General features: G+C 37.7%; 1 protein-coding gene across 4 annotated transcripts in view; it reads right to left on the bottom strand.

The window, feature by feature from the left end:
* LOC149798201 (transcription initiation factor TFIID subunit 1-like) overlaps positions 1-18231 on the bottom strand; it is a 154610-nt gene that overhangs the window by 21125 nt on the left and 115254 nt on the right. For all 4 annotated transcript variants that reach the window (XM_089963286.1, XM_089963288.1, XM_089963289.1 and 1 more), the window contains 7 exons: positions 15619-15678; positions 15012-15123; positions 13971-14185; positions 12130-12238; positions 9537-9635; positions 7602-7694; positions 4783-4867 (listed from right to left, as the gene is read on the bottom strand). In XM_089963286.1, the coding sequence (XP_089819412.1) occupies positions 4783-4867; positions 7602-7694; positions 9537-9635; positions 12130-12238; positions 13971-14185; positions 15012-15123; positions 15619-15678 (773 nt within the window). The remainder of the gene's footprint in view (positions 1-4782; positions 4868-7601; positions 7695-9536; positions 9636-12129; positions 12239-13970; positions 14186-15011; positions 15124-15618; positions 15679-18231) is intronic.

Here is an 18231-nt window from a genome sequence, read left to right as displayed (position 1 = left end):
TTCCTCCCAGCAGTGGCAAAGTAGCTCGTGCAGTGGTTTAATCAATGCTGTTTTTCCACGTTTGATAGCTTCGGGCGGGATGCTGTCACTACCTGGTGCTCTGTCGTTTGGAAGGCAGTCGATTGCTTTGCTGAGCTCCTCTAAGGTTGGCACTTTGTCGAGCTCTTCCATGGTGGGCAGATTCTTTATGCTGCTGAAGGCTGCATCAGTGACTGACGTTTCTCGGGAGTATAGTTCTGAGTAGTGCTCCACCCATCTGGCCATCTGTTGCCCACGGTCTGTGATCTTCTCTCCCATCAGGAATTTCAGGGGAGCGACCCCTTTCACTGTAGGGCCTAGAGCCTTCTTGATGCCACTGTACATACCTTGGATGTGTCCGGACTTGGCACTGCGCTGGATCCCTTCACACAGTTGTTGCCAGTACTCGTTCGCACACTGTCTAGCAATGCGTTGGGTGTTACTTCGGGCACTTCTGAGAGCAGCAAGCGTCCGTTCATTAGGGCATTTTTTGTAAGCTATGAAGGCTTTTCGTTTCTCCTCGATTTGTGGTTCCATCCTTGATAGGTGTGCAATGAACCAGTCCTGTCTGGGTCGTTCCTTCTTGCCAAACGTTGACATAGCTGTACTGTAGATGGCACCCTTCATGGCGTTCCACTTGGCTGTAGCGTCATACTCAGGCAGGTCCTGGAGAGCCTTGTTCAGGGCAGACACATACTCCTCCACCTTGGCAGGGACTGACATCTGCGCAGTGTTTATGCCAGGACGTCCTTTTGGTTTTGAGTGGTGTAGCGTGTGTGGCTGTAGTCGCACTCTGCTGCTCACAAGGGCATGGTCGGAGTCACAGTCTGCACTGTGGTAGGTTCTGGTGGAGAGGACGCTGTTAAGGGCAGAGCGCCTGGTGATGACCAAGTCGAGTTGGTGCCAGTGATGAGATCTGGGGTGTTTCCATGACACTTTGTGTTGTGGCTTACACTTGAAGAAGGTGTTTGTGATGCACAGGCCATGGTAGGTGCATAGCTCCAGCAGTCTCTGGCCGTATTCGTTGGTCTTTCCAGTGCCATGATATCCGAGGCAGGTAGGCCATGACTCGTGGTCCGCACCTACTCTGGCATTAAAGTTGCCGAGGAGGAATAGTGGTTCATTTTTGGGGCATCCTTTGATCTGTTCGTCCAGCTGCCCATAGAACTGATCCTTCACGTCTTCTGATGACGTGAGGGTTGGGGCGTAGACACTGATGATGTTGACAAGACCTGAAGCAGTGGTGAGGCGGATGGACAAGAGACGCTCAGTGCCCCCTGTGGGAGGTTCAACCGAGGCCAGGAGATTGTTTTTGATGGCAAAGCCCACTCCGTGCTGACGGGGCTCCTCAGGTTCTCGACCCTTCCAGAAGAAGGTGTAGTTTTCCTCTCTGAGGGAGCCACTAGAGGCGAGCCTGGTTTCCTGGAGGGCAGCTATGCTGATATTTAGTCTGGTGAGTTCTCTATCGATGATGGCCGTCTTTCTGGTGTCATCCACTTCTCTGAGGTCGTCGGAGATGCCTGTACACATGGTGTGCACATTCCAGCTTGCAAATCGAAGAGCTGGAGTCTTCTTTATTGGTTTCTTGTTTCTTTTGTCTGGTGTGGAATTACTGTCTGCTTGTCATGCTGAACAACACACTGAGCTCCAGACACCCACTGGAGCAGGCAGACGATGGCGGGTCAACACCTTATTGACCGGGGGCTACCCGGCTTGAGGCAGATGATAGTTGGCCAGTGGGACACGATGATCCCTCCCACCGTCAAAGCTGACCCATGGTGCCCCTTCCCTACGCCAATCGGGTGGGACTTATAACCCATAAACTGTCAGCTTCCATGTTGTTTCCTCACTCAGTAGTGAGACTGGAGTGTCCTCTCCAGGGTGCAAGCCTGGGCGTGGAGTATGGAGATCCTGGGCTGCCCAGACGTCAGGATCCCCCTCTTGTCCTTGCTGGTGGGGTCCAAAGGAATGCTGAGCATGACATTTGGCACCAGTTTGGATGCAGGAGCTGCCGGAAGGAGGTCGTAGTCGACCCCCAGCCGCCTTAGGGGCTCCACTCCTGATTTTCTGTCTGGGTTTACTCCCGTAGCCTTTCCTTCTCCCGAAGATATCAACAAGGCAGTGGAGCCATAATCCAATGGATGGGACTTGGTTGGTTTTGAATCAGAGTTTCCTTCTCCTAGATGAACTGCCTGACAAGGCTAACGAGCTTCATCTGCCCGGGTTTGGGGTCAGAGTTTCCCTTCTCTTAGACTGGTTGCCTGCCAAGGCTAATGAGCCCAGTCTGCCCACCCAGTTATACCGCCGGGTAACTCGGTCGTGCCACATAGCAGGCTCTGTTAAAACAGGGGGCACCACGTGAAGGTGCTGCTGTGGACACAATAGTGTAGGAAAGGCCATATGCAAGTAACCTCCCGCCCCGCAGAGTGAGACAGTGGTCCTGCGGCGATCACTACACCTGGGAAGGAGAGGCTATGAGAGACGCTTCACTTTCCTTTGGCAAGCGCGACGTCAGGCCCAGGCCATGCACCCCCCACAGCAGCACCTTCACGTGGTGCCCCGTTTTAACAGAGTCTGCTGTGTGGCGCGACCGAGTGCACTACTTCACTTCTTCATAATGATAGGAGAAACATTCACTACTTCATAATGACAGGAGAAATATTCACTACTTCATAATGATAGGAGAAACATTCAGTACTTCATAAATCCTGCCCTTTCTAATGAAAACAACTGTTTAACCACATCTTCAGGCATTGTTTAGCAATAAATGTGCTAAAATGTTGATTACTTGCTGAGTGAGGTCAGATAAGAGTGGTCTGCCACTGGCTTGAGGAATTAGTGTCAAATCACATCATTAACTATCTGAATGAAAGTATATGCTTATTCAGGGATGTAAGTGTGTGAAGGGTTTTGGAGGGAATACCAGTATCAAAATTGGGTAAATACACACCAAAAACCTGGTATCTTCCAAAGTACCTGATCATATAGAGAATGGGCAAGAGGTGGAGGGAGTTACATACCCTTACCATGGGAACAATCTCTAGTCTCTTAACACATGCAGAGATAACTGTCTTGTGTTAAATATGGTCTAAGGTTAGAACAAAATGAATGTGGTCTTGAGATAAAGAATTTGGTCCAGCAAATCATGTAGAAGTAGAGTAACCTACATTGTTATAAAGCTGATGAGTTGTGATCTGGGAAGGTAGCCAGTTGTGATGCTGATATAGGTACTAATAGATCAAATTAAATTTTTGTATCAAATGAGAAGTCTTTCAAATAAAAGTTGCAGAATGTTGTATCAGACCTCTGTTTCACATTTAAATGATAACAGTCAGGGAACATTTCTGCTCTTATGCAATGCTGATGGCTGCTGCTCTACCTTGTGCCGATATATACAAAACAACTTCATCTGGTCCTCAGTAGGCTGAATGGTTAACCTAATGGATTCTGGATGAAAAAGCCTGAGTGGAAAACTGTCCCTTCCTTCTGAGAGTGGAAAGAACAAAAGAGATCTTACTCTTCTGATTGGCTCAATACATTTCAGGTACCACTTCAATGCCCTGACAGGGCCACAATGATGTTCTTAGGAACAAGGGTCCAATGAAGTAGTTTAAAAACAAAGCACTGATTTTCCTGAGTCTTAACCTGTTCTTAGCAATGAAAACAGAGGCAAACATACAAGAAACAGAAACATCATGATGAAACTTCAGATAATTTGGGTTTACTGGCAAATTTTTTCCCCACTGATTCTGGCTCCAAATGCAAGGATGAGTAGCAAGCAGTTATTATATAGAAGATGAGATAGTCAGTCTTTACCCATGGCACTTTTCATTTCAGACATAGCCCTGGCATTCGGTTGAGAAAAGCTGGAATTGGCTAGAAGTTTGGAGAAGTCTTTGTTCTGGTTTATGTCAAATTTCAAGTGGGTACACTATGGCTTGACCTGATAAGACAATTTGCTTTGGTTCAGTACAATGGATGTTTGGGGGAATGGACAATCCTGTGTGACATACTGGATTCCATCTGGACAGAGTCCACTGGGAAATTGTCACCCTATAGCTCTGACCTCAAAAACGGCATGTGCTTGTTTATAAGTTCAGTACAACTGCAGATATATAGATCCTAATCAGCCATTGCATAATGCACTGCTGCTGCTTGTTCTACTTTTTACTCTTAACAAAATGCATGGACCTAGATCTGCTGGTGTGGTATGCAATGGCAAATCTGGGTCTGTGCAGTTTGCAGTTTGACTTGTCTCATAAACAAGTAAAAATGGCATTAAATTTGTATGCTCCTTTCTTTGTCTCAATCTGACAAGGTCCATAAATGGTAGCAACGACTGTGCAGGCGAAGCAAGTAGTCAGGTACAATAAACAAAGTCCCACTATAACACAGATTCAGATATAACATGGTCACATCATGGTTACAAATATCTGTCACAGAAATCCCTTGTTCCCTGTCTCAAAATTCAACCAAGCTAATTAACTGATAAAAACAATTTAGTTAAGTTTCAGACACCTACAGCTTACAGATCATAATTAATATTCTTACACAACAATTATTCAGTTTCATCTGAAATCTTAATTCCAACTGTTGTATGAACTGACAGGCAGTAAAAAAAAATTACTATATATTTGACTGGTGTTTTGTTTATTAAATAAAAAGATTATGTAATCCTAAGAAATACATACAAACTATTGGTCATACATTTCTCAATATAGTCCCATTTAGACCATTAATATCATTACAAGAATCATTACTTACCATTGTACAATCTACTGTTTTCAACAATTTGACTGACATCAGATATAAAATCTTCTCTTGACTGATATTTCTTGTTACGGATGTTCTGGAAAGGAAACAAAGATTCAGAACAATGCTATTAAATAAGTGGGGAATACATGTGTGTCTGGCAATTCTAGTTCTTAAATCTCCCATGTTTTCGTCTACCTATTGTGCGCACAGAAAATCACACATGTACACATAGGCATGACCACAACAAAAATCTGATGGGTATGTTTGATTTTAAAATTTCAGAAGTAAATATCTGGTCTATCTGATAATAAAGCAGATGAGGTTAATTAATTGAAAGTTGAAAGAGATACAACCTCAAAACTGATAATAGCTCGAAATCCTATATTACCCAATAAATTCTTAATCTAAAGTGCAACAGACATAAACTGGACCTGATGCCCAAATACCACTAGTTTTCAACGTATTCCTTTGGCCTAATGACAACTTGGAAGATTAAGAGTCAATGTTCATCATTATGCCCAAATGCAATGTTTGACCTCTGTGACAGTACTTGGAAATATATCAAACACAACAAGAAATCTGAATAAGAGTACTGTATATACCTGCATACAAGTTGGATCCAGGTGCAAAGTGTACAAACCCAGATCTGCACTCACATGTGCTGGCAAATCTGGGTCTGCCTCTCACATAATGTACTTGCTAGATCTTAGTCTGCTCTCATATAACATGCTTCTCGTATAATGTGCAGGCAGATCTTGGTCTGCTCTCATATAATGTGCAGGCAGATCTTGGTCTGCTCTCATATAATGTGCAGGCAGATCTGGGTCTGACTCTCACATCATGTACTGGCAGATCTGGGTCTGCTCTCTCATAATGTGCTGGCAGATCTGGGTCTACACAGCAAATTGAAAAGACCCGGATCTGCTGTCACATAATGTGCTGGCAAATCTGGTTTGTGAGGAACAATCAGTAGAACAAACAATACTGCCCCGATCTGCAGGTGCATCATTCGATGCCAGAGCTAGGTCTAGGCTGTTAGTCATTGGATCTGTGGAAACTAAAAGCTGATATCAGATGAATTAAAAAGAATATACAAGTCATAGAAAGTACAAGTATACAAGTCATAGAAAGAGTTTACAGAGAATAGTCTGTGGAAACTAAAATCTGATATCAGATGAATTAAAAAGAATATACAAGTCATAGAAAGTACAGGTATACAAGTCATATAAAGGGTTTACAGAGAATCTGGATTGGTTGCTGCATGGAACCAGTGGCTGTACAATGGATATTTAGTCTTTCGTTCTATATGTTCTCAAAGGTAGCAGAGAAACAAATACTTACAAGACAATGTTCACTTTTCCATTCTTCCAAAAAGCAAGTGCTCCAAGGAACTTGGTGTTTTACCAACATCCTTTCAATGGGGTATACCACCATATATGACATGCAAAAACTCTAACATAAAACTTAAACAGAAAAGATTTTCATCCAGTGCTGCTGCCATTTCCTGACAGTGACATCTGTTTCACCATGTTTACACCGACAAGACAGTAATGTTGTACAGAATCTAGAATAAGTAAACTTTCTGTGGCAATCAGTCATTTGTAGCAAATGGTGTAGTCACTCTAAAGGACACGTTGACCATTATTTCACAGGTGAGAACAAATGGTATCAAGCTCCGATGTAACAAAGGCATTTCAATAATGGATAATACTAGATAGTCAGATACCTGATCCAATAGCTCTGCTTTGCTATACACACTTATCTCTCTATTCACAGATTTCTTGTAATTCCTTATCGTTCTGATGACCTGCATATCCAAAGATTCTTGTACATCCTTACCTTCAGAAGACCTGCATATCCAAATGTTTCTTATATATCCTTACGTCCCTGATGACTTGCATATCAGTTTGTTTCTTATATATCCTTACCTCCCTGATGACATGCATATCAGTTTGTTTCTTATATATCCTTATCTCCCTGATGACCTGCATATCAGTTTGTTTCTTATATATCCTTACCTCCCTGATGACCTGCATATCAGTTTGTTTCTTATATATCCTTACCTCCCTGATGACTTGCATACCAGGTTGTTTCTTATATATCCTTACCTCCCTGATGACTTGCATATCAGTTTGTTTCTTATATATCATTACCTCCCTGATGACTTGCATATCAGTTTGTTTCTTATATATCCTTACCTCCCTGATTACCTGCATATCAGTTTGTTTCTTATATATCCTTACCTCCCTGATGACTTGCATATCAGTTTGTTTCTTATATATCATTACCTCCCTGATGACTTGCATATCAGTTTGTTTCTTATATATCCTTACCTCCCTGATGACTTGCATATCAGTTTGTTTCTTATATATCATTACCTCCCTGATGACTTGCATATCAGTTTGTTTCTTATATATCCTTACCTCCCTGATGACTTGCATATCAGTTTGTTTCTTATATATCCTTACCTCCCTGATGACTTGCATATCAGTTTGTTTCTTATATATCCTTACCTCCCTGATGACTTGCATATCAGTTTGTTTCTTATATATCCTTACCTCCCTGATGACCTGCATATCAGTTTGTTTCTTATATATCCTTACCTCCCTGATGACCTGCATATCAGTTTGTTTCTTATATATCCTTACCTCCCTGATGACTTGCATATCAGTTTGTTTCTTATATATCCTTACCTCCCTGATGACTTGCATATCAGTTTGTTTCTTATATATCCTTACCTCCCTGATGACCTGCATATCAGTTTGTTTCTTATATATCCTTACCTCCCTGATGACCTGCATATCAGTTTGTTTCTTATATATCCTTACCTCCCTGATGACCTGCATATCCATAGGTTTCTTGATGATCTTGTAGTAATCTGGAACCTCTTTAGCACTAACAGGGAAGAGGAATGGCTGGCTCTGAGAAGTAAGATCAATAATATTGTTTTAAAATTTTTGTTTAATGTACAAATGAATGTATGTAACATATTTTCTTCTGATAAACACAAGGCAATCAAAATATTGCAACTCTTTTGAGAAGCTGGCAGTAGGCTTTTTATTGGAGATGGATTTCCTAATCTGTTTGTGTAGAAACTGGGGTCTGGTTTTCAATGGAAATAAGTTTTCCTAAATAAGGATTCATGAAAATTTTGTAAAAGTGCAGTCAAGTTTCTCAACAAGAATGGCCTTGTAATAAGAGATAGGGAAATTAGTTTCTGTGTTCTAAAGCACTGCCAAAAAGTAGGTTATTTAGTGCTGAGGCAAATGGAGCAAAGTGACTTGCTTAAAGACACCACAGTGGTTGCAAAGTGCTGATTTGATGGTAAAATTCAAACCTGCACCATCCTTGTTATGAATCATAGTTACATGATCAGTTCTAGATGGTTTGATTTTGAGTTAAGAGCTGTCTTCAAATACCACAACTGCAGGAACCATATTAAAATAGCTGTCGTAGTCTAAATGCTCTTTCAAGGCCATGTCATGAAACCAGAAGACAAATCCAGCAAGCATGAAAGTGTGACATGGTTAAGTCACATGTGTCCATTACTATATGGAATGCTTGAACGTGTACATGTGAGACATTTTAGATTTACTCTTGTCATTTACACAGCAAGAAAACTTAATTTTGGAAGTTTTTCTATTAAATTTCACTGGAATGGGAATAATTACATGAGAACTAGATTTATATTGCCCTCACAATTGTCATGCAGACAAAAATAGTCTATGTCCAAGAAAATTTAGGCACTTCAAAATGTGTAAACAGAAATCTAAGTCATCTACATATGTATACTAACACACTATATAAAAATATCATTTGTCGATCTTATGAAGTTTTCTTCTGAAAATATTTCAAACGTTCAACTGTGTACAAAACTGAAAAACAACATTTGTAATGGACTGAAAAACTAATCAGGTCATCTACATAGCAATAAAAATATGCCAAAACAAAATGTATTTCTCCAACTCAAGTAAATTTTACTTAATTGTAATAACAAGTCTTTTTATTTTTAAAAGAAAGTCACAAAAAGTTTAAAAAATGTTTTAAAAAATGTAAAATTTATAATGGCCTGAAAATCTGATTAGGGTATCTATAAATGCGTACAAATAAGCAAGCCAAATTTTGTTTATTGATGTTGAGTGGATTTTGCACAACATTGCTAAAAAGAATCTTTGATGGACTGATTAATGGACAGAATCAAGTCAAGATGCCCACCAAAGAACCAATCATTTTCAGCCATTTACCAGAAAACTTTGGAAGAGAATGTGAACTATTATAATCATCATATGGTTTTAACTCTTTCGTCCTATTCAAATATGGACTACAAATATACCACCTATGAACACAGTATTGCTATGCCAACCCAAGGCCAATCTTAGTGGCCAAGTGCTGATCAGTACAGTTTCAACATAACAAAAGATTCTGTAAAGCGTGTATTTAAATGCAACCAATAGGCAAAAGGCAACTGGTTATAAGTTTATTTTTTTGGTTCCTATATTCCTTCCAGAGAAGTGTCCAAATTGATTATATGGAGTTGACCCATTATCAGAAACTTCATAAGACATACCAGTTTATCAATTTCAAATAAATGAAGCTGAGATTACATCCATGATAGTTATACCTGAATAATTTTAATATTTATATTTCCAAGAGTTGACTGGACACTGAAAACATTAAACTCTATGTTTCTCACATTAGTCCAGCCAACTGTAGTGAGTGTAATTTAGTTTTGCTTTCCCATAGAATGTGATATAATGGCTTACATTTGGCATGTCTCTCATCTCATTCAGAATATGTTCAAATATGGTGTTGAGAGTAATGGCAGGATCAGCCCTCCTTCTATGCGATGACTGACGTGGTTTCTGAAATGAGTAGAAATATATTCTAGAGAATCTGTCTTAAGTTGTTTTGTTTCCTAACAGTCTAGCTCTTCTTTCTAACACAGTAACTCCATTAGGTTCAATGACTCTTAAAATCTAGAAAACATGTAAGTAGCTTGTCTCATTTTCACCCCCTACATGTTGCAGATCTGGAGTCTGAGAAACTTCAGTAACTTCACAACTTAAAGCATATCATGAATACAAAATATGTTACAGGGACCTAGTTTTGCCTGCAAGGTATATCATTCCTTGTGATGCATTTATATATTATTTTCCATGATTCCAAGCAATAGTCTATAAACAATATGCTAAATGCAACATTTAACACAAATCACTGGCTGAAAATACAGGACAAAGTATGTCTGTTTAAAGTATTTCAAAGCACAAACTAGGTGTTGGACTATCGCCTGATTAGAATGATCCAGCAACCAGTGAGCAATGATTATAATATTATTATTAAGATAATTAGCTTCCAATTACCTACAGATGGCAGCCAGTTCATGGCTTTAAGTCCTGACATTAAAATGACCAAACCATCCAAGGAGACTGCTGATAGGTTGGGTTGATCAAAAGAGCATGGAACTCACAATGCATTTCAAAGGCAAGACTCTCAGGAAGCAGGTGATGAATAACAGGTGCTTCATTAAGTTTCGAGTTGATTAAGGTCTGGGTGCATGAGGCTGGCTCTGATCAAAATTGGCAGTCAAGTTTGAGAGAGCCTTGTCATGGCCAATATCAGCACTATAATAATGTCTGAAGGTTGGAAATCATGGAGTGATAACCTTTAATAATAACTGGCACTTTTTTTTCTCCACAAAGAACCAAAGAAATTAGCCTGATGTTTTGTTATGGACAATGCAACTTCAGTGTGTTACTGTATTTATTAGTGTGTGTGTGTGTGATTTGGAATTTTTTAAACATAGCTTTAACAATTCATATTGTTACGATGTCTGCAGTGTGACAGTTTATAGTAATGTCTAGCACTGGGGCATCATGCTGCAGACATGTAGCATGATGTCCCACCCAGTCACATTATCCTGAAACCAGGCCCACCAGTCCTAACACTAACTCTTAAAGCTAAGCGATAAGTGAGGCTGCTGTTGATACCATTTTTATAAGTCTTTGGTATGACATAGCTGGAGTTCGAACCCACAACATCCTGCATCTGAGGCGGATGCTCTAACCACTAGGCCACTGGTGTGGCCATGTTTATTAGTACAAATGACATGCAGTCAGTCACTGCCAAGTGCTAGTGATGATGAAATATCTAGTTACATTTAAAAACTGTTATCTTCAAGTATTGAAAAGTGCAACCATATTAATGAGTTTGGCTCTGGAAGTTTATGAGAGTAATTCTGGCAATGAAGCTTTAGTTCATTTGTGTTTGTGTATGAGAAGGAGGCAACACAAACTTTACTGTCACATAAATATAATGTCAACCTGATGTAGATTTAAAGTCTGTCATCAATTTATTAACTTTAATTTTGATTTAAACTGATCCTTTTTGTCAGATATCCTTAATTTTAAAACACATTAATCTAATTGTCAAGGGCCATACATCTATACAACTGATTGACTGGTTGATTGTGGTTTAATGGTGTACCAGCACTCTAAGGCTATTGAATACCATAGAAAAGGTTACATGCTAGATTATTTACAACTATTAAAAGGTTTTTCATTATTGAGTGGCAATAATAAGACCACACAATAATAAGGAAAATGTTGAGATGGTGAAGGTAATATATTAAAATTCCAAATCAATGGGGAGTGTAAATGGTGTGTCAATAAATAATTAATAAATAAAGGTACTTAGGACGAATGACATATGTTGGGTAAAAAATACTCAAAGAGATAACACAACAGCTGTATTTCAGAAAAAATATTTACTTCCTTCAGGAAATTTTAATTGCAAGACATGTTTACTGTATCAAAAAGCTCCTTCATGTGCTGAACATTGTAGTAATGATCATGTTTGGGATGGAAATCATAACAATCTATTAGAAAGTGCTTACAGTAGTTATTTAGTTGCAAGTAATGGATCTTTGCCCTTTAGTATGTAGAAATGCGTTATGTAAGTATGGCCAATTCTAATTCATGCAACTGACCACTATGTCTTTATGGATGATAGTGTAGGTGGGGGGTATTCGCCTAAGGAGGGTTTCACCACATGGATAAATCCAAAATGGAGCTGATGCTTCAAAAACCATATAAGGTACATATGTCATAACACATGGTGCACACACCAAACTGCATAAAAATATGTTTAAGATTTCCAGAACTCTGCTGTAGTGGAGATTTAATACTGATGGAAAAAGGACAACAACTCAAAATTGAACCTTACAAGGCAAATTCACCAACCTGGTTATGTGAATGGGTTGCAAAACTATGCTAGTTACAAAATGTGTCAAAGTACATAATAATGAAATATGATTTGATGAAATAATACAGACTTACTTACTGTAACTGGAGTACTTACTTTGAGATAGTCACAATGAATTGTTGTGCCAGCCTTTCTTCTTTTCTTTGTTTCCATGGCCTGTTTTGGGAACTTAAGAACCAAAGACTTCCTCTTCATCTGCTCAGCACTGACAATAAGATTAACTAGATCTGTCAATTATGCTCTTGAAATACAACTCCCCATCCACCACAATGATATGTTATGAAGTGTATAATATGTTCAAATGGGGAGAAAACTTTAAAAGTTATCTGCCCAAGCCAAATCTTGTATGGCCCATACAAATTTTTGTCATGAAACAAATGTAAAATATCTCATGCCCTTCTGTAGATACAACCAAACAAGACTGTGAAGGATGGATATATGGACACATTTTGTTAAAAATAAACCCTGGGGATAACTCTTAGACATACTAACTCTTTTTACACAATACAATGTCTCGTCATGATATAAAAGCATACCAAATTTCATGAAGATATCTGAAAGGATTCAGGAAATACTGAGTAAACAAATGTGTGATGAATGAATGGTAAGGCACGCCAATTCCAGTATATCCCCTCCAAACGTTGTAAGCTTGGGGTATAACAAAACAATTTCTTAAATGACCCATGTTTATGTATTATAAAATGGTCACAGATAAACAATAATTTTTGTTTTCATTGGTTTAAAAGACACTTTTAACACATCACTGGCTATTGCATGTAGAGTAAAACAGAGCTATGTGCATTTCTCACGGACAAAACAAATTCAATAAAAGAATGCCTCAGTTCATACAAAATATACAAAGAAACAATGAAATGACTACATTCCATCACTGTAGATGCTACTCTGATAGCAAGTTCTGAAGCAGTTCAGTTTTACGCACATCAAAAATTGGTCAGACTTGTTTTAGAAGGGATCTAGTGCAACTTAAAAGCATAAAAAATTCAAGCAACTGATTTAGTTAAATGGAATCTGTCGCATCCAGCTTGTGAGTAAATTATAATTCTTCTGAATGTGCCAAAGTTTCACTAAAACAACTCAAGCAGTTCAAAAGTTACACCCATGGCAAAGTAAGAGTCACATATTTATATTTTTTGTCACTATGACTTTGATATTGCAGCAAGGATCATGGCATGACACTGTGTCTAGTCATGATATATACATGGGCAAAATTTGTTAAAATATCTTCAACAGTTTGAAAGCTATACTCTGGACAAGGCTACAAGTAACAGAATTACATTTTCTCTTGATTTCATTGTAATCCTGAGGCAGGGGGCATGGCTATGATACTTGACTCACCATCTAGTCAAGATGTATTCTTGGGCAAAGTCTCCTTAACATTTCTGCATCCATTACAAAATTATGGCCAAACAAGCAAATGGACACATGGCCAATAGCTTAAAATTCATCTTTCCATCTTCAATTTTCAACAGTTTCCATAAAAGCAGTATCTTAAATAAATCAGGAGCATAGAAATGCATGCAATTGATAACTGGAATAATGCACAGTAGGCATGTGCAACTTCCTCAAGCATTTGGGCTGGATAATGATATTTAAATGTATCCATATCGTGTAAAACTAAGCAGGTAAAACCAGGTCACAGGTAGGCTGCAGTTTTTGGGTCATAAGTTGCACATGCCTAATGTATGCTATGCAGTATAATATCTCATTTGATAACTCGATGCATTTAATTCATTTTTAAGTGTCCGAATTTGACAAATCAGATTCTTTTCCATGTTGACAAAGCTTTAAAGGTTAAAATGTATAACTTACACAATTTAGTCTCTTTCACGACTAAACTGCACATATTTAAGTACACAACAATTTAAACAAGAAACCTATACAAGTGGAATATGCATGTTTGAGAAACTTCAACTCACTGTTCCACAATAGTTTTGCTAAGCCTAATTCTTGTGCCCTCCACATTGATTAGTTCATGGTCATCTGCCTTCAACAGTGTCTTCTCTTCCTCCTCCTCCTCCTCCATTGTCATAGCAACCTGTACTGGTGCTGTGCTGCCTGGAGTCTTATTATACATTGGACATTCCTTGTTGGTTCTCATGTGTCCAATCTGTCCACATGCCCCACACTTCATCTATTAAGAACAAAAAAAAAATGTCATGGTCTCATTAACTTGTTGCATTTTTACATATTCTTAAATAAAAGAATTCCATATTATTTCAGATCAAATATAATGATGATCTGGATTCAAATTATAACTTTAAACCAGCCCTAATTGCATTACTTTATTCCCTTTTCCCCTTCCACCATGTGACCTAAGGGCCATAGTCAATGAACCACTTCCTGGTCTGTGTCCTCCTGCAATGATTCAATATATAATCTTCGTTAAAACTATATATAAATATTTATTAAAAATGTCATTCTAAATGCAACTGTTAGCATTTAACTCTTTACATCTACCCTTTCCTCCAGAAGAAAGGGCCAAAATCTAGCTTACATGCAGACGGATACCACATGGGCAACTCATCTACTGACATTGGTGAATTTAGGAGGAGAAAAGAGATTCAGGCAAATGGGCAGATGGCCAAGGGATATCTAAAAATCCTGGATACTGATGTGTGTGGATCTGCTTCTTCTCTTTATCATTAGTTAATTATTTATAGATCTAGGGAATCAAAGAAAAAGGATGAGGATAAGACAATTTAAAATTTGGTTATTTTCATTCACTGCACTTTTGGATATCAGCAATATCCCTCAAATGTATGACACAAATTTACACACATGCATTCATTATCCAATTTACACTATTAACAAAATGTTTCATACAAAGTATCTAGCCAGACATAAAAATAGTTTCAGATCATATTATCTAATGGTGACAAATATTGTTCATTTTGATAATACCTCAAGATGGCTTGGAAATATTCAGAACATTCTAAAACAATTTTTACAAAACAAACCTTCACTTTCAGCAGTGCTGTTTCTTTCTTTTTCTTTTTCTTCTTCTCTGGTGGTGGAGCATTCTTTTCTTTTTCTTCATTTCTTTTTATGCGTCTTAGCTGCTCTTGTAATCTAAAATTAGTAAAAAATTTGAATCTGAATACATCAACAAGTGGAAAGCCAAACAGATATGGTGTTAAAGACATATATTTATGGTATAATTCTATTTCAAGATTTAAATTAAGAAAAAGGTATACATAACTTGAAATCTGTAATTAAAGTTACCAAAGTCAAGAAAATTGCAATTCATTGCCATGTATACTATTGGCTACACAGACTTCTGAGTCAATCATTTGGTCAAAAGTTTACAAATGAAGACATATCATATAATATCCAACATAGACATTCACTGATTTAAGAGCTAGCAAGAAATTTATTTAGCAAAGGGCTCAGATCAAAGAATCCTCCCAATCTGATTAATCTGCCTTCTGCGAATTTACCTGTTTTCAATTGTCTTCTATTAGTTTTATCTCATGCATATCATTACAGTAAATCAATGTACTCAGTGCATTTTCACATGTATATCTAAACGGCAAATTTATGAAATTAAACTCATGTGTGAAATACCTTCTTCTTTCCTTCCTCATTTCTTCTTTCATCTGTTCATCCATTGTTGCAAATTGTTTTCTGGAAATTAATATTTTAGAATTGGCATAAATCTGATAAGTAAATGCTAAGAAACACAAATGTTGTACATAGTTTTACAGCACGAAAGAATGTGAGGTAACATGCAAGAAATTACCCAAGAGAATTGTGTCTAATAAATTCTATTTAATTCTTTAAAATAATGTTCAGGTACCATCAACGACTCATGTATCTGGACCAAAAAAGATCTATTCGTATTTCTGGTGTTTGTTTTTTTCTGTTTGTAAAAATATGACAGTCTGTTTATCTGTGGTAAAACTGAGTGGAAACTTTGTCAACAAATGTAACCCATCTCTAATGTCGATACTGTTGCACTGAAAAGAAATATCTCACCAAAATTATATACATCTATTATCATGTGTTTTAACATCTGAAAGATAATCCATATTTTCCTTCAAATACACTTAAAGTGATCTTGAATCTAAAACATTAAATATGGTGATCACTGCCATAACTGTGTAATGAAGCCAGATCTCTTTGACTGCTTTATGAAATTAATCAAGGAATACCATTATTTTGAATTTTGCTAAGAATGATGAAGACCAAACCAAATTGATATGTCACATGTATATTTAACTCTTGGTAGAATCTTTTTATTTTTGCCTTAAATGCAGGTAGGAAACTCATTTTGGGGATTACTTCTGAATGTATCCAAACACATCTGTTTCAGAGAGATGTTGATTTAGCTGGATACTTAGATCTGTAAAAGACATTGTTTTTATATGACTGGAAATGCATGTGCAGAAGGGTAAAAAATGGATTCATTTTATTCTGTATATTGGACACATGATTTTCCTGTCCTGGCCCCTTTTTACTACAAATCTCAAACTTATCATACCTTTTGCAAAGGTTCATCTGTCTGTGTGCAGTTCAGGCTGGTGTGCATTAGACCTAAGCAAAAAGTCTAAAACCTGGACACAAAAGTCTGGTTTTGAAACTGGCAATTTTTGTGGCCCAAAAAATCCAGGTCTAAAAAAATGTTTTCTCACCTGTATTTTTTACGCGAGTAGAAAATCAGTATTATTTGGCATCAATGCAGAACTACATCATTCTCATTTTCTGAAAACCACCCACTTTTTTGTATCATAAAATGATGTTGATGCTACAAAGCTCAGAAGTAGGGTACAACATAACAAAGCATAATGTGGCACATGGCCTTAATGAGCTAAACACTCTATATTACTAAAGATAATCCACTTTTCGAAAAATAGCAACTGATAAGCATGGATGCTTTGTTTCCTGTATACACAGCAGTAAATGTGAAAGAAGCCTGAAAAGACATGTTGGCTTGATGTAACAAAAGTAATAATTAATACACATACATATTTAAAGACTTTATCACACAAACCAATCCACTTTAGTGAGAATAAGAACTGATGTGCATGCCTGCTTTTATCTCCCTGTCTATAATATCAATTGGTATATAAAAAAGAAGCCTGCAATGACATGTTGGATCGATACAATGCTGACAACCATTGTTTTTAGTTATCAAAGTGCTTTATTAATTCTGCTGATTAGTCTCAAGATGGAAGGCTGTTTTTTATCTTTATTATTGCCTTTAACTTGTGGCTTACTTTTTGATTATGGATCTGAATGATCACAAGTGGGGGTAGCTTGTCAGCTGTTTTTATTGCTACAAATATGACATCACCTTCAGTAATTCACCTAATAATTAGGATGAACAAAGCAGTTTCATACCTCAAAGACTGGCCATTCCATTAACAGATTTCAGTACAGGTAAAACATTCCAACATGAATATTTCTTTATGTTGGCTTTGAAAAAAACACTTTCTTGGTCTGTATAATTTTTGTACTAATTAAAATTATGACAAATTTTGAAAATCTGGTACCCCTAAAATTGGTCAGTCTGACTATCAGGATTAATTATGGTACATTAGGAATACAGCCCTATTTATCAAGACAAAAGTTTATAAGTAGTTCACAAAAGTTCTGGCTGTAATTTCAGCTTCCTGCCTGTTGTCTGTCAACCTAACACTATTACCTGGTCCAAAATCAAATATTTTTGTAGTACTTTTTAAGTATATCCGATTATTACTAACAAACTATCTCATCTTTCAGGGAGATATTATTAAAGCCACTTTCTGAGTTGTCTTATTCAGAGCTCATTACTACAAGTGACTGGTGCTTGATCACCCACAATCACATGAATATTTGGATTTTGTTCCTTTTTGTGATATCCAGCACTTCAGTGACAGGCTCGAGTAAATTAATGGATGGACAGGACTCTGACATGCTACATCACTGCAGAAAAAGGCTCTGCTGGTAAATTTGACACCTCCAGTAGGAGTCCCTATTTTTATACACATTTTGTAGAAACTAATCAGTGATGAAGGCATTGGGTTATTGTTGTTCTTGTACGTTTAATGCCATTTGTCAGCACTCAATAGGCTATACATGGTGGCCAGTATAACTGGGAGGAAGAACCCAGGAAAACGCCAGTAAAAACCACTGATCCATGGAAATCTACTGGCAAACTTTCTCACATACTTGCACTGGCCAAGCCCATGACTTAAA

Source organism: Sinohyriopsis cumingii, chromosome 6, assembly GCF_028554795.1.
Source record: "Sinohyriopsis cumingii isolate HCF-2022 chromosome 6, ASM2855479v2, whole genome shotgun sequence".
Lineage (NCBI taxonomy): Eukaryota > Metazoa > Mollusca > Bivalvia > Unionida > Unionidae > Sinohyriopsis > Sinohyriopsis cumingii.
This window is presented reverse-complemented; position numbering and strand designations above follow the sequence as displayed.